This window comes from Malurus melanocephalus, unplaced genomic scaffold (genome assembly GCF_030028575.1).
Source record: "Malurus melanocephalus ecotype Western Australia unplaced genomic scaffold, MMel_1.1 scaffold_114, whole genome shotgun sequence".
Taxonomy (NCBI): Eukaryota; Metazoa; Chordata; class Aves; order Passeriformes; family Maluridae; genus Malurus; species Malurus melanocephalus.
In genome coordinates, this window is record NW_026623346.1 from 784,507 (window position 1) to 807,327 (window position 22,821).

The window sequence follows — 22,821 nt, forward strand, 5'->3', positions numbered from 1 at the left end:
AATACCTCACGTTGGCTGGCACCCAGATTTTGTCTCAGAGCTGGTGCAGACCGGGGGAGTCCAGCTCTTTTCATTAAAGCAGAGTGTCACAGATGCCCAGGGTGGGTGCAGTTGCAGTGGGATGCCTGCCCTGTGTTCCTGGGTTTGCACCTCACTGAGCATCACGGTTCCAGTGAYTCCCAGTGAGCACTTGCCAGTGACAATCCAGGGAAAGGGTGTCAGTGTATCCACAGGAGGGCTCCAAGGTGATCAGCAATGAGCACATCTCCTACCATTTCCTTGGGAATACTGGGGAATGATTTAAGGGCTTGGCTGAACACTGGGGTGAGGCTGACACTAGACCAGATTGGTCAAAGCCCCAACCAGCCTGACCTTGAATGTTGACAAGGATGGAGCATCCTCACTTTCTCTGGGCCACCTGTTCCAGCACCTCTCTGTCCTCAGAAGGCAGCTCCCTCAGCCTGCTCTTGTGTCCTCACCATCTCAGGGGCCTGGGCTGGGACCACACCCCACACATCAGTATCTTTCCTGTGCTGTGGAGACCAAGAGGGGACAGAGGAATCCATAGGCACTCACCAAAATAAAAAAAAAGAGAGGAAGAAAGCATTTTTACTGTTTGTTGTTTTTTTTTTTTCTTCTTTATTGGTTTGGTTTTTTAAAATGGATTTCCCAGCATTGAAAAGAACTTATGAAGCAGCTAGAAGGGACCTCCATGAGAAGGACAGCACTTCTTCCTGGCTGAACTGCCATCTGCTGCTTCTCCAAAGAAATAGCTGTCCACATTCTTGGCTTGATCTGCCAATACTCTTCATGCAAGCCTGACTTCACTCATCCATCAGGGAACGTTGTCCCAGACTGAAGAAACCTCCCCTCCAGACCCCAGTAACCTCAGTGGTTCTCGTGGGGACACTCCTGTCACCTCAGTGCAATAGCCTGCTGGAAGCCAAGTCAATTCATGTTCTTTCCCTGTAACTCAGAGCAGAGGAGCTCCAGGAAGGCTGCAGGGAGGGGATGGGAAGGAAGGGTTCACACCATGCATGGCAATCAACACAATAATTGTTGATGCTAGGAGATGGAATGGGTGAGCCAGCAGTACAGGCCCCTTGTGGAGACTAGGACTCTGTAATACTACCTAGCATATTTGGAGAGAAAAATTCCTAGCGCTCCATGCTTTCATTAGGATAATTTGACTGTTTAGAAAAAACAACAACCCTCATCTCAAATTGTTGACGTAATAGCTTAAAAAATCCCAGGATGTGAGGTGGCACCAGCAAAGCAGGATGTGGACATGGAACCAGAAAGTTTCCAAAAAACACCACCTACTTTAGGGGTCACAGGAGCACAGATGCTGTTGCCCAACTACCAAATAAAGAGGATGACAGCATTTTCATCCTTGTCCTGTTGCTTATTTGTCAGTCAGGCAGGTGTGGGCTCTGAAACGCCGGGGTTCCCGGAGCCATGCGCTGGATGTCGTTCCTCGCATGTGGGCAATGGTTCTCATGGTGCAAGGGCTGATGTTCCTCCTATGCTGCCGCCTCCTCCTCCTCCTCCTTCTCTTCCTCCTCATTCTGCACCGTGGATTGCCATTTTTCAGGCCCAGGGAACGTGACTCCCTCTTTGGCTGCTTGTGGACACGTCTCTGTGCTGTTCCAGGCAAACATGGGCGGCCACCCAGGTCACTGCTCCAGCTGCTCCCTGGCATGCCAATGTCCCTGCGCTGGACACCATTCCCTGGTGGGCACAGAGCCAAGTTCTGCATGGCTATGATCAGGGAACTGAGGGTGGTGGTGCCAATGCCAGAGGGGTGATTTTGTTCATCCTGTTCCACTGTCCCAACAGCCTCATCCTGGCACATGTCTTCCTCTTCGGCCATCACTGGAAGGAGCCCTGCTGCTGTCCCTTACAAAGGTGGGCTGCCATTTGCCTCCCTGCTCCAGCTTTTCTTCYTTCCAGTCATTCTTCAACGGCTTTGGAGCTGGGTGGGCAGGAGGGCAGCTGCAGAGGCCCCTGCTTCCATAGTGCCAGAGCACTCAGGATACTGGTGACATCACAAACAAGTCACTGTGACTGGGCCATGGAGTGTGGCCCAATGCATCAGGTTATGGTGAGCCTGTGGCCTGAAAAATGCCCAGATATGGGAGAGGGAGGAGGGTCATGGGGGCTGAGGGACCCTTTCCTGGGGCCCACCCCACCTGCTGTCCCTTGGGCACCTCCCTCAGGAGCCCTTGACTCCAGCACCCTCTCATCCCATACCTGGCGGTGCCTCAACAAGATGGTGACAGCAACATTCCAAGAGCATAAAGAACCTGCACATTTCCCGGAAGAAGGAAAAGTCTACCTGCTCCCTTCAGTCTAAGGGGCACCCTCATGCTGTTCTCTCCTTAACTGACAAACCTTAATGCTGCTTTTTTGGTTTTAATCTCTGGGGATATTTTTAGTGCTCTCACACATTGTAGTCCACTTCCTGCAATCATCTGGGAATTTCACCACAGCTAAGGCAAAGTTAAAGCACAACTCACAGAGCTTCAGTCTTGCTCACACAAGTAACACAACATGGATCAGGCTACCATTCCAGCAACACAGAATAACTGGGAAAGGGCTGTGGGCAGCATTATGATCTTTGTGGACTGTAGTGACAGCAGTTTCTCAAGCATACAGAGCAATGACAGAGTTGAGAGTGTCGTGTGTGACTATGATCTGCTCTGCTGACCAGGTAACATTCAGGTAAGAGAAAGAAGGCATATTTTGTCCTTCAGCATCCCACTGAATACATGTATACATAAGGAYTTGATTAACTTTTCTAACTGGTAGCACACAGACGTTTTTGAAAAAGTCAGAAGAGACATTTGGTTAACTCTGGGATGACAAAGGGCAAAACCAAGGACAGCTCCTTCGGAATTGAAAAGGAAGAAGTCACAAATATCTGCTCCAAAATACAAGGCTTCAAAAATCAAAGACAAAGCACAGTTGGCAACATCATGGTAACCCACSATGAGTGCATGAAAGAGGACACTGGCTTCCAGTTCAGGCAGATGGAGGGAACAAAAACCACATGAATGACAATTTATGACCTCTACCCTTACCATCTAGATAACATCCACTGTTGTCCCCATCAATCAAGTACTTTGGTGTTGCGCTTTCTCAGTGTGCCTGCCTCCTCTGAATCACTGGCCTTTTGTTTTTCCAGTGCTGCATTTTCATTTTCTGACTCTACAGACAGATCCTCTTGGCTTGTCTCTTCTACTTCACTGCAGCTCTCAGAGTGGAATCCAGCATTCTCTGCTACGACAGCAGGATCATCACAGCAACAGCAGCACTCCCCAGTGCTTTGGCTGGGAGGAAGGTCACTCTTCTCCTCACTGCTGAGAGTTACCTCACCCTTTTCCTGCATTGAATCYTGACCAGCCATTCCCATGGTGAGATCACTTAGCAGGGTTTCATCATAAGGATACTCCTCGTCTTCCATGCCCTCCATTCTTTCTGCCAGTTCTTCTGGAGAGGGCTGGCTCAGGTCAGGGTAATCTACAAGGATTGTGTCCTGTTTGCGCTTGAAGCAATCCGAATTGTCGTAGACAGGATAGGTCTCTTCTGGATAACCTTAGGAATGAAGGGATATGCAGCTTGGAGTATGACCAGCATTGAAAAGTAGGATTGACTTCAGGGGTGGATGCAAAGTTGGCCAGAACAGCTGTTTTTACCACTGCTAGTGTGTCAACTCTCTAATCTAATGTACACRTCACATTATTAAATTCATGGCAAGAATGTGCCAGGCATGTCTTCTTGGGAGATGATAAAAAACACTCCAGTTATATTTAGGAAGCCAGGATATCAGCCCTGACTTTCAGGAGTGAAAGGTGAGCCTTGCTTGAAGCTATGGAGGCTGACAGATAAAAATGGTGTGTCTTAGATCTTTAAATGAATCCTTGTGTTTTTTCTATCTTTAGATTGACTGATCCATGTTTTGAAAACTTGCTATAAACAGCATTACTTAGAAAGTTGAAAAAMCAGATACATCAATGACTTTGTGCATTTCATTTTAGAAATAACATCATAAATGTGATTTTACGAACACAGCTCAAGGCTACTATTTATGTTTTGGATCATTTTTGAAAGCTTTTGGAAAAGCAAGAAATTAAGTCTTGAAAATTATGATGGTGAGTGGCTCAACTAAGRTATCTTGAAAACACATTTATGTAGCAGGAAAACACTAAGGAATAGAAAGGACATTAAGACAAATAATTTTTAAAAGACAGACTTCCTGGAGTTGACTTTTACAACACTGGAGCAAACAAAGAATAACTAATCGAAAGTAAAAACTATAAGCTATTTAAAACATACTAATTCTGATTTCCAAGGTTTTATTTATGATTATCATGAAATCCAGCCCAACAAAGAAAGGGAAATATATAAACCTAGAGCACCCAAGCCCCAGCAGCAGATGGAGCATATGTGGATATTTATATGTCACTTTGGACAGAAGATAGTGCAGTGTTTACACTAAAAGATGTGCTGGATACCTCAAATCTATTTTTTTCTATTATGGTTGGCAAAAAAAAAAAAAAGCCAAGTGACCTCTTGCAAAGTTTTGAACACTGAAAAGAAAGGAAGGATAAAGTTAACCAAAACTTTGAAAGGTTCTGGGACTATGACTAATCCTGCTTCAATTTTTTCTGTAAGGGTAATGGTAAGAAAGTCTCTCCCTTACCTTCCCAATCCGCCATGTAAGGAGCSTCCTCAGCTTCCTTCTCAGGAGAGATGTCATCTATAAATTTTCCTTCTTTCATAACTCTAGTAATTTCTCGGAGTTGTTGAAGTAACATCTTTTCCTGGTCTGTTGTGACATTTTGAGTCCTGCTAGAAAATATTAGACACCAGAATTTAGTCCACTGTTACTATAAAATATGAAAAGAGTTTGAACCCAACTGTTTGGGCCACGCCAGTGGCACAGTCTGAAGAAAGCTGTTGAGGAATGTGATCCCTCCTCAGCACCTGCATGAACTCTGCACTTCAGCTGGGTATAATTTATCTCTTTATCAAAAAAAGCCTGTGAATCTACACAGGTAAAGGAAGGCAGGCAAAGGAAGGCAGGTAAAGCCAGTGCGAGATGATGAAAGTGACACACAAAAAAGAGTTATGGCACAAAAGACACTACAGAAATTTCTTGCCTTTAAAAGTGTATTATGTAAGAATTAGAGTGCAGTGCTTTATATGAAGTATTATAAGGAAATGTAATTCTGAACCTATGCTACATGTGGAGCTTGTGAGTCTGATCAAAATTTCTCACACGGTCATTAGTCACAAGATTAATGATGCCTCATTATGACCATTAAATCTGCAAGTTGGACAGATCAACCTGTCATTATAGACAGTCAACAATGCAGCCTACTGGACAGATGGGGGAGAGGAACAGGAAGGAAGATTTAAAAATGGAAAGAAGGTGTTACMTTGAACTGTGTCTTGCCCTTTAGAATTAGAGGGAGAGGTTTGAGATTTTTATCAGATTGAAAGCAAACTTTTGACTGGTTCTACACTGCTGAATCTAGTAATTATTACCGCCTAGGTAATACAATTACTGCTGTAACAAAAATGCTTCCAACAGGTAAGATCATGTAGTCATTACCTGCTATTTTATCTGAAAAGAAAAAAAAAAAAAGGCTTCTAAAAATGTTATGGATAAAACAGTAGCATTTGGAGGGTGGTGCTCTGCAGTCTGCTAACTCAGTAGGCCAGAATGAGAAAGACACTGGCTGTCACCAGGGGTGAAAATGGTTCTGATCAATGGTGCTTGATCCATCTTGAGTTTAAAATTATGCTATCTTGAGCTTGAAGTCATTCTTAAGCATTAATGCCAGTTCAAGTCACTACTCTGGCACTYGTTTGGATCTCTATGTGTCAGTCATGATCTGTTGCCCCTAATTACTTGGAAWAGGTGGCCCTTGGCAGGCACAGAATACTGAACTGCAGGTGGTACATGAGGTCAGACAGATGATTTCTGATGATCTCTGGTCTGGAGAGCAGACAGACAGATAATCCCCAAGAGCAGATTCACTTGGTAGACTGCTCAGTGAATCGTAGGGATGAGATGGGAAGAGAGGAGCTGGAAATAGATTTTTGCTTTAGGTGTTTAGTATCAATATAAACCTCAGTTTAGTTACCTTAATCCTAAAGAACTTGCAATTGGCCATCTTCAGATTTTTCTCTTACCAACTGCTGGGACTGGAGCAGCATTCTAAGARGGACTTTGTGCATATGATGATGATATCCATGAAAGGCAGCAAAGTCATGCTGGCTTAAAGCCAAGATCAGCATTCTACTGCTGTTTGGCGTGATGGTGGTAGAAGTGCTGATCCCATTTTGTGCACAGCTGCAAGCACAGGTGTCTGTAACTGAACTTAGCTTAGGAGCTGGTTTCATTAGCACCTACCCAGATTAAACTGTTTTGCTGAGATCACAAGGCAAAACATCGCTTCTCTGCATTCCCACCAAGGGGCACTTTGCCCCACAGTTTGAAAAGCTGATATCCCAACACTATACATAGGTTGCACTGAGTGTCCCCAAGTTGTGGTGGCAATCTGTTCCACAAACAAGTGAAGGCATGAGGCAGCATCTCCCCAAAAGCTGGGCTTATGCAGATGTGGAATCAGAGGTGTGAATTAAGAGGCCCACAAAAAGGAATGGTTTCATCAGTCTTGGACCAAAGCTGTAACAGAATTGCCAGCCTAATCCTCCTTTTGCAGACAAAACTGTACCCAGTTTGAATATATATCATTTGGATGAAGACAGAGAAGCCTATCTCTTTAGCAGATAAGCCAGCTCAGACAMCAGGATCAATCAATGCAGCTGCATTACTATGGCATTTCATACAGGAAAATTCCTAATATGTGGGGTGCCCTCATTAGAAAGCACTACTGTCTTATTGCAGCACAAGGGCTCTGTATTTGAGAGTATAACTCCTCCAAATACCTTGCTTAAAAAGCAAATTTCCCTGCAGAGAGAGAGGAACTAAAGCCTATGTGTTATTTTGACTTCATGTAAGGCCTCTGGGAAGACTTACTGTAGGATGCTGGCAGGGTGTAAGACATCTGGCTGCCCGCACATGGGAGATTTACCAGGATATGATGCACTTAGGAATACTAAGAGGATAACAGATGCAGAAGGTTTACAGTGTAAGAAAAGGTCATTATTTTTGCTCTCTGTATTTGTAGCTCCAACACAACTATTACTTTTCATAACAGCAATACTTAACACTTCGTAAGAGTCCCRAAGTGCTCACTAACAGGTAAAGTAAAGGTATCCTTACTCTGAGATTAGAACATTTCCTAAAGAACCATCATGGATACAGACAAAATCCATAATCTAAAATGGCATCTCAGACATATTAACTGGATTTTTTTACCTTTTTGATCTTAAAATAATCATTATTAAAATGCAGCTACATCCCAAAAAATGGCACCCCAAGAGCCTCTCACTCTTCCATATCTCCTTTGCTCAGCTTATGATAAAAAGGAAAGTTTTTCCAGTTGACAGCCTAGTAAACAGGACTTTAAAAACAGGTAAGCTGCATTATTTCTACCTCTTACCTAACTACCAGAAATAGAAATGTTTGTTTACATTGTCAAGGATCTGGCCAGGCAGTCCTTTATTCCTCTCACTTTCTTTACCCTACTTCTCATTCTTCCTACAACATGCTAGGCCTTGTTAAAAGTATCTGTACATGTAATTTTTCATAGTTATGCATTTCTGGAAGGGTGTACCAATTCCACCTGGTGTGCTGGTTTGGAAGGAAGTCTCCTCAGCTGGTTTGGAGGTTGGTCTTCAAACCTCATAAAAAAAAAAATAGAAGCAAACCCAATTTTCTGCCTTGGGTACAACATAGGGCTGCATAATAGTAGCTATCCCATCTGAGTAAACCAACTAATAGTATTGAGAAGTCTTCCAGCCTCACTTCACTCAAATGATTTTGAAAGGAAAAGAAATAGAGCTGGACAAGCAATAGCAARAAAACAACATGTACACCTGCTACAAAAGAAAGCAGAATAAAGTCACACAGCAGAGTATATATTATTCCTTTGAAATATCTTTTGAAACAGTATTTCTTTATTCTCAGAAAATGCTGTATCACAGAAACTATCCTTTCAAATTAATCCAGATTTAAAAAGCAATTTTTTGGATGAAAATTTACAAAACTAGAAAATCTCTGGATTCTAAGAATCATCTTCAGGAGAAAGAATCATCTCCAGGATGAATCCTAGAGCAGTTCAGTTGGGAGATTGCTCCTGAGGTATAGTGAGAGGACACTTAGGCACAAGCTCAGCCCTCAGCACTGCAACAAGCACTGTAAGTTATGATGATATGTCAGGTTTTGGGAGAATCCAAAATATCACCTTTGGTTTGGTTACTAATACTTCGCTTGGCCAGCTGGCTGTTGCTTTGCCATACCAAGTATAAAGGGCCATGGTCTCACCTGGGGTCTTTCAGCATTATTTTAAATTCAATACTATTTGTTTCTGTCTCTGACTTTTCTGTTGTAAGGGTTTCTATTCAACTGCATATTAATAAATAAAGCTCAAGTAATTTTTACTGTTTTATTGTTTCCTTTTTATTTAAATCTATCAATATCCAGATTGAATAAGCTTAGCTCAGTASACTGATCTAACTACACTTTTAAACCATAGGTTTTATTTTAATGCATTCATCCAGTATTGGTAAAATGAATAAGTATCACAGATTAAGAAAGCTTTAAAGAGTTTGAAAACAGCTTTTTGCTCCATTAAGAGGTGCTTTTCCCCTCCTCTTCAAAAAGGCAGCATACAAAATTCTTCATTAGATTCAGATTCTCRTTTCCCCTGAGACCTTTAGACCCATCTATATAAATAGTCTGGTTGAACAAAGAAGGGAAGTTCTACTAAATAGAGGCCTTGGGCCAATAACACAGAGTGGAACAAATAYTGGATCAGACCCTAAACCGATTTTCTCAGTAAAAAAATATTCCATCATGAGACTCAGTTGAATATCTGGGCAGCTCGTAAGCCTATTTCTGTCAGCTTAAGGGTACAYGTAGAGCATTGTGTTAGCTCTCCAAAACAGAGATGAGTAGTAGTCAAAGCAGGATCCTCCTGTTCCACTAATAAAACCAGAGCAGTTTAGGGCTCTCCCTGTGGAACCTCTGGCTGAGCACGGGAAAGGTGGGCACCTMATCTGCCTGAGACAATCCAGGGCACACCTACCAAGTGGGCAAACCTACATATTCAAACAGAATGTGGTTGGAAGCATAAATGAAAAAAATGTGCAAATTCAGCACAGAATTCCTACAGAATGGGTTAAAACAGGCCTTGGCTGATCTAGACCAAGTTAACACAAGATATAACCAGAATAGCTCTCGTTTTTACTTGCAACCCCCACCTTCATATTAATAGTATTTCAATTTTCAAACACTGCAGTTATGCAGAGTCTTATTGATCTGTTCTTTTTACTCCTTATGAAAAACATAGGCTTGTTCCCAGTAYTTCTTTGTAACACAGACTGGTGATACCAGATTTGTAGGAAATGTTAATAAACATAATAAAATTCTGAATGCTGATTTTGCAGCCCTTTGTCTTTTACATTTAGAAGCAAATGCATGAATTTACGGGTTACAGGGTAGAACTAAGTTATGTAATCAGATTATTATACCATTCTGCCTTAAAGAAATATTTTATGGTTATTCTAACAGGAATTTACATAGATTATAACAGCATTTCACTTTAGAAAAATAATCTATAGAACTGGAAAAAAATAACTCGGTATATTACTTTGGTCACATAAGACAGGTTGTTTTAAGTACTTTAAATGTAGATAGTTTATTTTCTGTTTACACATACATGTCATTTTCTTCCAAAAAACACTGTAGAAAGTGGGCTGACAGAGATTGTTGCTTTTCTGCTTAAGGCAAATGACGTTGGAAAAAAGGATTTCTTTTATATATAGATGCTGAAAAGAGAGAAAACTTAGAACATGAATTGTGATGTGTAAAATCAGATTTCTATMATTTGAAGTAGCAATAAAAATGCTATTTTAATAAAGATAATGTAAGAAGGTTTAATCTCTAATCAGAGTAGAATCTCTTCTTAAAATGCTGTAATTTGAAACACACCTGTCATACATAGGTCCTACTCTGTTGATTAATTTTTCCATAGCTTCTTCTGTCTCTCTCAGTCTTTCCTGGAGCTGAGTGAGTTCATAGTCAGCTGTAAAACAAACAAAAAAAACAAACCAAAAATCCCAAGATCTGTCAGCAGGAGCTTTGAATATGTATCCCTTGCCCATTATCCCAGGTAGCAAATGCTCTACCAAACCCAACTGGCTGTGAGGAAACTAAGCCTTCAGCTTAGAGAGTGCCACCTACTTTTCTTGGCCTAAGAAGGTAAAGAATATTACCAGTGGTAATAAGACACACAGAAAGCTTCTTTCACATGTTTCCAAGCTACCTCCCAATAAGCACAGTGAGTGGGCCACTGGAAATGCCCTGGAGATTAAAGTTTAAGAAAATAAAATACTGGGGGGCTTTTTGTGTGCTTGCTTGTTTGGTTTTTAAAATTTCCACTGCATAATTAATAGTTATCATGGAATTTTTCCCAGAAACAAAAGGCCATTTGAGCATTTTCTAATGAGCCCAAGGTTTGAGAAACCACTTCTTTCTCTTATCAAGTTCATAGACTTGAAGGCTTGAATCCAACCCTGCCCAGGTGTGCAAGGCTTACTGGGAAGAACAACAGTAAGCCCATGGTGTCTGCCTGGGGAGCAAAGCCATGGTTGCACTTTTTACAAAACCAAATGTGGCCATAACACAATAGTAGACACAATGAAAGAACACCCAAACTGGCTTTTTGAAAGCATTAACAGTCAAGATACAACAGCCTGGATGCCAACAAAAATGCTTGAACTCCTTGCTGAGCTTTTGTAGCTCATGTTCAAAATCCTACAGCTGAGACTCCATTGCTCCCCACTGCAGAACAAAGTGAAACTAGCCTGGCTGAATGAAATATTCAGCTGCTCCAGGCACACCCATTTAAGCAGCACAAAGGCACAATGGAACTTCAACATAGTAGGAAAGGATAAATCCATCCACAAACATCCTGCTTTTAGAAAGATCTCTATTCTGCACAGATTGTCATTACTTAATGCATCACTGATGTAATTATTTTACATGTCTGAGACCTTATTTAAAGAAGAAGGGAAATTGGCAAAGAGAAAGGAAGTTACTTCTTCCAAGTCACTATGTAAGTGGTGACTCAGTCTTCAGGTTCCTAATGCAGTGACCTGTCCCCTGCTCTGCTACAGTTTGCTGTGAATGCTTTGGGAATATAAATGAAGAGCTCTAGAAAAAGGCACAATAATTTTCACTATTAGTTCTTTGGGATATAATGATGGCAAAGTTAACTTACTGCAAAGTTACTTTCTCTTACCAAGCACAAGAGAAAAAAATACAATTACCATTGCTAATATATAGCCCAAAATTGCCAGGCACAATGCAGTATAACTGGAGACACAAACTACAGCACTGAGTACATTAGGTATTCCTAACGTGTGCATTAATGTCAAGATAATTACAGCTATGTTAAGAGAATTACCTTCCTGCTACTACTTTTTATAAAGCCCTAAGTACTTTTCTTTCGTATTACAGTTTAGCCAGCTAAACACAACACATTTAAATGCTGTAATGGTAACTGCTGTTCCAATCCTCAGTGCTAAGCTTATTAATTTATCTAATAACGGCCCACAAATAGTTGAATCTATCTCACCAATGTTTAGGTAAAATCAAATTAACATTTGCTCTTTTTATTGCATGCATGAAGACTGCACATTRCAAAAAAGGAAAGGGACAAACTAGGGAAGTGCCTGATGATGGCTAAGAATTCATCAGTTCAAAAATATGAAACCAGCTTTTATGGTATCTTTCTATGCTCTTACTAGACTATTAGGGATTATAGAATAATTATAGCTGGACATCCTATTATCCATTTTTAATCATTAGTGACACAGCTTTTCAACAAATCCGTGCAGTTAATTCAACAAACCTCATGAAAAGCCATTCCTTCCAGAGGGGCTTGGGATCAGGCTGCTATCACAGTCTCATTGGCTGAATAAGATTAGAAAGTGACAGTGCAGTATTCTTTTTAACTCTTGCTTATTTTAACACAAAATATTCTGGCTTGTTTTTTTGGGGTGTAGGGATGGAACATCAGCTTACAGTGTGCCCAGAACTTGATGAACCTTGTTGAACCATTATAGAGCCAACAGCTCCACAGATACAACCCAGAGCCATACTCACTGATTTTCCTCTTCATGTTCCCAGGTGTAGCAGTAGGGCATTTCCGCTCTGCAGGAGTAGTCCTTCCCTTGGAAGCCAGCTGATGAGGAAAGTAATAGATAAAACCCAGAGGCAACAGAAAAAAATACAGAAAACTAAAACATGCCAAAAGAAAAAGCACACCCAGCAGCAAAACCATAAATAATGCCTGGGAGAATTTGCCAGCTGAAAACTCCTAAAAGATTATTGGAACAAATAATATTTTTAAGCATAGCAAAAGCATAAATCATCAAAAGCAATTTCTTCATTTTGGAATGGTTATCTATTCCATTCTTCTGTGTATGAAAGGGGAAAAAAACTCATTTGACAATTACTGCAAACTGAAGGGCAGGTTATGAAGGAACTACTGAGTGACCCCACTCAAACCCCTTGCAATGCTTTCTGCCATTATTCCTTACCAGCCTTGTAGGTGCAGCACAGATACTGTCTGGCTCTACATGGAACCATAGAATCCTTTAGGCTGAAAAATACTTTTAAGATCATTGAGTCCAATGGTAAACCTYACACTGCTTAGTCCACCACTGAACCCTCTCCCTAAGTGGCATATCTACTGCTTTTAAATACCTTCAGGGATGGCAACTCCAATATTTTCCTGTACAGCCTGCTCTGGTGCTTGACAACTATTTCAGTGAAGAACTTTTTTCCTAATATCCTGTCTAAACCTCTACTGAYGCAACTTGAGGCCATTTGCTCTTGCCTATCACTGGTTGCCTAGAAGAAGGGGCTGATGCCCACCTTGCTTCATCTCATTTCAGGGAGTCACAGAGAGAGAAAATGTCCCCCCTAAACCCCCTTTTCTCCAGGCTAAACACCCCCAGCTCCCTCAGTTGCTCCTTATAGGACTCATGCTCCAGACCCTTCACCAGCTCTGTTGCCCCTCTCAGGACAGAAGCTGCAGGCTCTTTTTTTCATCTATGCTGTGTTTGATCAGTTTACCCAATCCATTTCATTCTTGACTTTGTCCAGCTCAGACTCAACTCTTTCGACACTGCTCCAGTTGGATTTAGCCTCTACTCAAAGGGAAAAAAAACCCCAAAACATTTCCCCAGGTCCAGTGTTCCTTTCTCCCACACARCTGACTGTCATCACCCACCTGCAAGTCAAGCTGTTAACAGATAGTTACAAGAAATTCAAATCACATATGAAACACCTGAGGTCAATTTGGGCTGTGCATTTTTCAACTGGCTTTCAACCGACTCCTCAGCTGGGGCATTTCCAGCATGATCAATACTGCCTTACAAACTCCCAGTCTCCATGAACCTGGTGCTTTAATTCCAAAAACTATGTGATTTCTGTGCTCCCTCTCCCACATTGCATACATAAAACAACATGTGACATGCACAGCACATATAATGTGCAGCTTTGAAAATTAATCTAACATGCACATTTTCCAGGGGAAAAAAATCCTTAAAAAATTGTAAGAGGTCAGAGGACAATGCAGCATAAGAGAAATCCTTCCCTGCCTTCGTAGCTACAGTCTTTCCAACAGCAAAACCCGGTACTCCAATCTTTTGATCACCAGGCAGAGGTCCAGCATAAGCATTTTTTTGAGCACAGCTGAAATTGAACAAGGGACTGAAATGAAAACATAATTATTTTTGCAAAGTTCTTTGAGTTATTTCCCTGACTTTTCAATTTATGATGGTCTTACCTTAAATAAAATGTAGAGGATATATAAGAAGATGCCAAATCCATATATAGGGATAATCTGTCCCACAAGACCTCTCCCAGTTCCACCAGTGCTTCCACTACCACCTCCACCTGCCTTGGCTTTGGCAACTGCTTCAGTAAGGTGAGACCTTGGAAAATGAGGGACAGTTCGGCTCTCGGGAGTGGCGTGGGAATGCATCCTCGGTGGAAAGCGACCAAGTTTCCCTGCAAAAAACCACACAATGATCAGTCCCCTTCAATTACTTTCCACCCTTTTACATGTAGAATACACCTGCAGCAGGTGCAAGTGACCTATTTCCTCTGCTTGTAAATTCACCACCACTGATGAACAAGTAACTTGTTCRACTGAGTCTGTGACCTCAGTCTTCAGTCTCTTGTGATGTGCAGTGCTAAGAGTTATGTTTTACTTAAAGCAATTTTCTTCCACCAAATCCTACATAATTAGGAGTAGAATCATAAATCTCCTAATTTTAAGAAGAGAAAGAGCTGGGCAAGGCAATTAACAAATCATGGACTTTAACACCTATTTTCTTGTTTGGATATCCGACAGATCAGCATTTCCAGCATGATGAAATGCCAAATTCCTACTTGTTYCTCTCCTCAAAACTCCCCAACAACATATCAGTTTTCCACTGTGAGCCTGATCTTTCAATATTGCCCAAAGGCATATTAATATATAAATGTGTTAATGTATAAACCATTATCCACCTAACACCGTGATATATGACTGCAGTGTTTGCCCAGCATAGATATTTGGGTATTGCCAAAAGACACAGTATTTTACCTGATTTTACCAAGTGAGTAATGAAAGATTAAGAAAAGTGGTGTTACCTCAAGCTGTTCTCCTTAAAAAGGTCTAAGGTAAAGCAGTGTAAGAAAGGAGACTGAATATAGCCCGGGAGATACTATCTTTGGCATTTTAGTGGGAAAAAATGTAGAGGTTTCTAGCCTTTCTAGGCAGAGCTAATCTAACGTAAGAGAGGAGAGCAAGCATAAATGGATGTACAGATGCTAGAATAAGACTGCAGAGAGCCTGAAACAGTGGTGCAACTGAAAGAACCTCGATAAATTTAAGCTCATGCATTATTCTATTTTCTTGCTGCCATCAATTCAACAATTTTGCCACGAAATTCACTATTTTACTCCTCYGTAGTTGACATCCTACTTTCCATGTCCATACCCAGTTTGATCATGCACCTGCATTCCCTTCCACCAGTTGGGTCTGAATTGCTCAGTTACTCTGCCATGGAATCTGGCGGCAGGAGACACTGGATGGAAGCACCAGAGCCAGGGATTGCCAGGCTGGCTTGCAGCTCATTCCCTGATCCCAGTTGGAAAACTCCCCCTCCCTGGCAYACATGGCCTGGACACTGTTGCCTGGCACTAGGACAGGCTGCCTGTGCTTGCAGAAAGAAAATAAAAAGGTTTGAAGTGGCACTGAAAATAGCTAARTTTATTTCTTGCGAGTACACAGCTGCAAATACTTTTATTAGACACAGGAGAAAAATGTAATCAACATTTGGTCTTGCTAGGAAACACTATCATAGGCAGCTAAATTCCTGAGCACAGAAAATTGCAGTAAACACTTATTAGGAAGTGATATCAATAATTCATGAAGTTCTACTATTAAAAACACATTTCTGTTGTAGATGATAGCAGATATTCCATGAGTTCTTTAGTGTAACTGCCAAGGGTATGCCACTACTGACCAAACCCACTCTCAGATTAGCTTAACTTTGAGGAAGCTGTTATCATGCACTTAAATTTTAGTGAATTATTCAAAGTCTGTGTAAAGCATAGTATCTTATTTACAAGAAAGTCCCACTGCTCCACCAGCAATGCCCTGTAGCAGTAGGTCACTGTGGAAACGAGTGTGATGTCGTGCAGAGAGCAGTATCACCAAGATGGGGATGAAGCAGCAGGGTAGGTAAACATTTGTAAAACATCTTATGTTTATGCAAATATTCTTTATGAAAAAAAAAAAAACAAACCCCAGGATAGAGATCATAAGAAAGCAGAAAGTAATTGACAAAGGTGAAAATGTTTTTAAAGTGAATAGTTTTCTAAATAATCCACAAGGTATTTGTGCTCTAAAGGATTCAATTCAATTAAATTTCATCAGGCCAAGGGGACAGACACTATACATTTCATTATCAAAATAATTTTAAAAGGGAATTTCAAGGCTTCTATGTCTAAAGCTACCCTGTTGATTTTAAACTCCTATGTTATTTCCTTAATAAACGAGTACTATCTTCCATAGTTTTTCATTGTGAAGAACCCATGCAAATGACACAGGAAAATGAGGGCACAGGCAACTTGAAAGCAACATAAGCACAAAGCTCTTAAACACACAGTATATAACTGGAAAATGTAACAATTTGGGTGCCACTGCCAATTGAACAAGATACCACATTTCCAGGGATGCAACAAACCACTTTTAAATGGAGACAACTACACACTCTTCCTCGAGAAAATCAAGTGACACTTTTAAATGGAGACAACAACACACTCTTCCTCGAGAAAATCAAGTGACACTTGATGAGCACAGAAGGGCATGTTTTGGGTCCTTGTTTGCTGCTCCATCCAGCTGCCAGTGGGGATGGTGTGTGCTTCAACAGGACATTTTCCATGCTGTGGGAAGAGCACTAACTCCATTTGGCTTTGATGGGTGCAACAATGCTGCTCTGCTTTTGAAATATTCCCCAACTCCCCTGTGACAGCCCAAGGGCAGCCTTCATGCAGACTGACTGCTGTGTGTGATAACTCCACCAACTACACCTACCCACCTGTGCAATCTTTTAACCTAAGATTTATCCTATACATTTAATAATTTTGTCAGTTTTAATGTTTCAAATCAACTCTGCAAACCAACTACAGGGCAAGCAGAGCATGTTTTGTCTAATCCTGTCCCTTCAATAGCTTTAAGTCCAAAACCAAAATTATGTCCCAGGAAACATCTGTGTTATTTAAAAAACTAGGTTTCTGAATGTAGATGAAGTCCTTAATGGTGTTTTCACATAAGAATGACTTTGAGGCTGAAAAGAAGCAAATCTTAAAAACTRTATTTACAACTCAGTGAGTGCAACCAGCCAACCAGGTGATAATACTCAAACCACTCAAGTATCTTTTTCCAWGAAAATTGTTATGTGTTCTACTTAATGGGTTTTTAGGAATTTCTACTGAGCCCACRTTGATTATTTATAAAGTTACTCAGACTTAAGTTACTGTACTACACATCAACACTTAGTCTAGGAAATGTGTTTCTCTGCAACATCTGGCCAGCTGTAAAATGCTGAGATACATATACACACATATAATAATAGGTTGACACACAGTACACACAGGCTGTTGCTACATGAAGTTTGCACGTCATTCATCAGATTTATGACACATGACTTCATTAATGAGTATGTTCTTCAGACTCCAAACACGTAGGAAGATGGCTGGAGATGGGAAATGTCAGTCTGGGAAGTGCCTATGACTTGTCCATGCCGACAGCAAAGCAAGAAATGTGATTCTCAAGGATTCTCTAATTTCAAACAAGTTGCTCCTTGCCCACAGTTCTGCTCACACTCTGCAGGAAGTCTTCTGCCTTTTGGTTTGTTTCCATCCCAAAACCATGGTTACACTATTTTGATTTGGAAATGCTAAGATTGTGTTTTTTTCCAAGTAAGACATTTACTATTCCTTACTCTGCACTCAAAACCTACTAAACAAAAAGCTCTAAGAACAATCAAATATGTGACAGTGGGATACAGAACTATCCTCCTGCCTCAGAAATGTAAATTCCAGTCCTCCAGCATACCTTCAAATCACTCTGWCTCCTATGCTTAGGGATGCTTGGGTGCTATTTACATTTTCCTGATAAAATGTTCATCATAGTGACTGAAAACCACCACTTTTCCAGTGATAGGGATCAGAAATGAAATACACTTCTGTGAGATCCAGAACTCAGAAGTTTTTCACATTTTTCTCCCCTGCTGTGTTGCAGTTGCTATTTTAAGAAGTTGCGTGCTCTAAGCAAAGCTTTTGCTAAGTAGGYTCTGCAGGACCTCCCTCTCTCATCGAAGCCAATACTCATTCATACTGGCGCCTTCACCTCGGGACACTTGAATCCATCTTCAGCCCCTCTCAGCAGTGTATTCTCATAAATTAATTATTTCCTCCCTCTCTCTGTCCAATGAGATGAATTACCTGCAAGTTCTAAAGCTGCAAGTGGCAACATGCAGCAAGACACACYGACTCCATGACAACGCAACTGAGCATTGTCTAGATTGAAAATGTCCTTCCATGTTTTCTTGCACATTTGGTATAACAGCTTAGAATAATCTGTACAGAAACTGYTGTCTTGAGAGTCAATCTAAATTCTCATTCAAGCCACTACATAATTTCTATTTTTTTTAACACCATCTAATTTCCCCAACATGTCTACCCACAGAAAGCCCAAGTAATTAGTCCTTTTGTAACATTACCAAGGCCAGTTTGGCRCACCACATTATAAAAAAGATATTAGGCTATTAAAGAACATCCAAAGGAGGATCACGAGCATGGTGAAGGGTCTGGAGAAAAAATCTGCATTTTCTTCAGGACACCAGCGKGCAACTGATGCATGCATTGCACAAATCCAAGCTGAGCAGAGGGGTTACCTGAAATGTAATATATGGTTTTTTTGGAAAGCTGATGCCACTTGATTGTTCATAAGAAGGCAGAGCCTGCTACTGTCATGGAGCTGTAAGGTTTTTCTGAAACTACCAACATAGAGAGTAGGTTTATAAAACACATGGCTTGTAAAKAGCAAGTAGCTCTTTTTCTTCCTCATTTACTAAAGATAAACATTCTAATGCACATCTGTGAAGCAAACTAGAAAGGTAATACATGCAAAGCAAGTTCTTCAAGTAATGTTTTTTATATGCATGAAACTACTACTTTGAAAAACAACATTCCCATCTGGAAGGTGATATTAACTTCTACAGCTCTATGTTCACCATTTTTCTAAAACAGACCTCTGAAAATGGCTTTATTAGCAAAAGTGATATTCCCATGCTTAAAGCCTGTTTCAATAAAAAGCCTTCTGGTAACACTGAGCTCTAACAAATAGTACTAAACTTTAAGCATGTTTTATTCAGAGACATTTTGCCCCCAAGACTACAATAAGCACTTTATTAACTTCAAGAATGACATGATTACCTCAAGCCCCTGAAACTTCTGTCAGGTAACTGCAGTTATCAGTGCACCGAAGAGGATGACTAATGACAGAGATATGAATTGAGCAGTTCAATCAAGATTTATCCTTCCAATAAAAAAATAACTTCAGGTGAAATTTTGTATACAGAGCAGGTGTAATGAAATCCTTGCTATCAAATTGAAAATGTGCACCATAAACTCTCATCTGAAACCAACCAGCTGAGGTGAAGTGTTACATTCTCAGCCAGAGACAGGTGATGGGGTGCAGCAAAGGAGCAATGCTGGGGGCTCATTGCTGCACTAGGCACACAGTAACCTGTGCTGTCCTGTGATCTCTGCAGGAATAATTCAAAGTATTTATAATAATGAGGATAGAGAGTATTTACGTTACCTATTTTAAGCATTTAATTGTGGCTGTGATTAGTCACCTTATCACAGCATTGCTCAGAGCCAGCTAGAATAGGTAGAAGCATCATTCATTAGATAGCTGCCACTGAAAACAATTTGGGGGCAAGTTTGTTGTTGGGTTTTTTAAAGCTAGATTTTCTGGGTTTTTTTCTCTAGTTTTAAAGCCAAAGAAAGGAGCATCACCATGTTAACTGACGATAGTTCAAGACTACATTGCTGTGGGAAAACGGTGGGTCAGATTCCATCCTTTGGTACCACTGTGGCATCAGTCAGGCACTGCACAAGAGCAGAAATTATTGGGGAGCCAGGTACCACCTCCCAGAGAATCTGCTCCCATCCCTGCTGGCTGCTGCGCCTCTATGGAGACCTGCACCATGCCCTCACAGTACTGTTCTTGATGTGCTGCCAAAAACTCAGCTCCATTCCAGGTTTTCTGTGTGAGGAGATACTGCAATGGAACCATACACTTGTAGATTTACAGAGCTGGCCAACTTATTTTTAAGCTCCTAAAGACTGAACATGCGTCCCTGTGGGACAGCATCCAAAACAATCTGGATTCTCTGTGCTCCCACCAGCCTCACCTCTGGCTTGCAGGCAGCCCTGGGCAAAACTCCTCTGCCAAGACTTGGGGCTATGATACCAGCTACTCTTGTGAAGTGACTTGGAGGGAAAAAAAACCAAACAACCTACAATAAAAGGAAATGGGCATAAAAAGAATGGGAGATGCTTGTATGAACTCATTCATCGGGAACTTAACACATGCAGAGTGGGAAAGAAGGCACAAACGACACAGCGTGGGGGGCTGGGTGGACAGGACCTGAACCTAAAATGAGCCATCACGAGGCATTATGAGAATCTGGTGCATGAAAACAAAAGTTTAAAACGCTGGTGTAGGAAACTGAACAATGAAGACAATTCAAATGGATTTTATTTCATATGCAACAACAAAAGCACACTCCGTACAGAAAAGATCAAAATAATGACGGGAAATACTGCAATGAAAAAAAACAAAAAAAAGTGGAATGAATATGTCACTTTTTTTTAGCAGCTTTAATACCCCACATATAAATAAAATGAAACTTGGGAGATTTTAAACTGTTGTTTTGTTTTGTTTTTTTTTAAATAAGAGGGTAGATGACAGCGGTAACCGCGAATGAATCCTCCGACACTCCACACGTCTCTAAAGGAGGAGCACGGGTGAATGACGAGGGAGGGGGAACTACGCTACGTTTCCATACCAGACGGCGGAGCATCCTGCGTGCAGCCCCGGCCCCYCACGGAGCCCCCACAGCCCGCCCGCCCCGGGCTCACCCCGAGCCGCTGCCCGAGCGGGACCGCGGCGTCCCGGGGCGGAGAGGGACAAGGATGGGGGGACGGCGGCGAGCAGCGGCGTCTTACCCTCGGGCGGCGCGGCGCCGGGCTCCTGCCTGCTGCCGGCCCGGGGCAGGAAGGTGCGCGGCAGAAGGAGGGAGACGCAGAGCACCAGGCAGGACACGGCGGCCACCCGGCAGCACGTCCAGGCCGCCATGGCGGGGCCGGGCGCTCACCGCGCCCGCGGGCTCTGCGCAGGCGCAGCGCAGGCGCCGCGCKGGAGCCTGAGGGGAGCCCGGGGGAGCGTGAGGGGAGTGCTGGAAACGCGTCGGGATGGTGGGACTGGGGCCGGGCGGAAAAACAATGAGCCTGAGAAACAGAACGGGTAGAGGGGACACAGCGGATCACTTCTTGTCCTTCCAGTGACCGAAGGGAGCGTACAGGAAAGATGGAGAGGGTTTTTTTACGTGTAGTGACAGGGGGACAGCCTGTCCAGAGAAGCTGTAGGTGTGTGTTGAAGGAACTGGATAGATCTGTGGGAAACCTGGTCTAGGGAAAGGTGTCACTGCCTATGACAGGTGATCTTGAAGGTCCCTGCCAGCGCAGGCCATTCTTTGATCCTGTGAGTCTACCTTACACTGCGTCCTATTTTTCTTGGCAGTGGAGGTCCCTGCCAGGGGCAGGACGGGAATGATGGGTACGGAGTGTACCCAAAGCTTGGCACTTCCATGGCAGTGTGGTTCCCATCCTCCCTGACCCGAGAAGGGGCCAGGGCCTTTTCTGTGGCAGGACCTCTGGAGCACGGGCAGCCAGGCTTGCAGGGGCAGGAAGGCATCTTGCCTAAAAACATGGCTTGAGGCCATGGCTAACCCAGATTSTCCATGTGGATTTGTTTCCTCCTTTGAGTACATGGGGCAGATGTAGAAAAGTCCAGGCCATAATTAAAATGAATTCAATTTACTGCTTCTATCTAAAACATTTAAAATTAAAAATGTGCATATATTTTCAAAAGAGGGTGTGAAATATGCATCTTTCAGTGCAGTTGTTCAGGGTGCTGCTGTGCAAAGTCATCCTAAAACCATCTCCCTGCTGCACGAACAATAAAAGATTGAAGAGGGAAGTTCAGTGTTTGTACTTGTTCTTTTTCACTGACTTAAGCAAAAAACTGCCAGTCATGTCAAATTAAATTATATGGTTTTGTATCTCCATTATATTTATATTACACTGTATTACTGTAGTTGAATTAGACTATTTTCCATGGGGTCTGGGCTGTGACTACTGAATTTAACTCACTTTACGCAAGAGCTACCCTTAATTAGACTTGAGCTAAGAGCAGAATTGCTTTGACTAACGCTGCAGGCCACTACAGCAGTAGAATACCACAGGCTCTTAAATTATTTCAAAGGGGTCTGAACAGCTGGAACTGGATAGACAATTCCAGAAATCCTTCCTTACCTCAACCCTGGGGAGACAGCAGTCCTTGATCAGGCCCCACCAACCCTTACAAACCAACCTGGCTGGACTGTCTCCTTCYACAGCTCCTTCACCCATCACTCATTCACCAGGTCTCAAGCTCCTCACAGTAGGATTTCTGGGAGTCCCTACACTGGTCCTGGAAATAAGAGTTGTGGGAGCTGTTCCTGCTCTTTCCTAAAATTGGCAGCAGCTCTTGGTGCCTCCAGAGGTCAAGTTAAGAGCGAGGGGCATCAAAAGGAGCTTTKCCGTGATCAGAAAAGAGTCATCAGTTCATTAACAACAAATGATTAGTTCATTCTGTCATTGATGTTCTCTGGCATTTTGCAGTATTCAGAAAAATCACAAAATTCCCTCCAGCCAGTGTAATAGATGTTCAGTAGGTATCAATGGAAATCTCCTACCAATTATTTCTTTTGAACTTC

General features: G+C 42.1%; 1 protein-coding gene across 2 annotated transcripts; it reads right to left on the reverse strand.

Annotated features, from left to right (window-relative positions):
• Window positions 1-630: 630 nt before the first annotated feature.
• On the reverse strand, window positions 631-21,170 carry RIC3 (RIC3 acetylcholine receptor chaperone). 2 transcript variants are annotated; one of them, XM_057369694.1, is made up of 6 exons: window positions 21,011-21,170; window positions 14,001-14,224; window positions 12,311-12,389; window positions 10,133-10,226; window positions 4,706-4,851; window positions 631-3,597 (listed from the first exon to the last, which is right to left on the reverse strand). In XM_057369694.1, exons 1-6 carry the CDS (start codon window positions 21,138-21,140, stop codon window positions 3,113-3,115), a joined length of 1,158 nt encoding a protein of 385 aa, XP_057225677.1. In that variant the 5' UTR covers window positions 21,141-21,170; the 3' UTR covers window positions 631-3,112. The 2 variants fall into 2 exon arrangements, with proteins under 2 accessions (XP_057225677.1, XP_057225676.1); XM_057369693.1 differs by having other exon boundaries at window positions 4,706-4,854.
• Window positions 21,171-22,821: the final 1,651 nt, after the last annotated feature.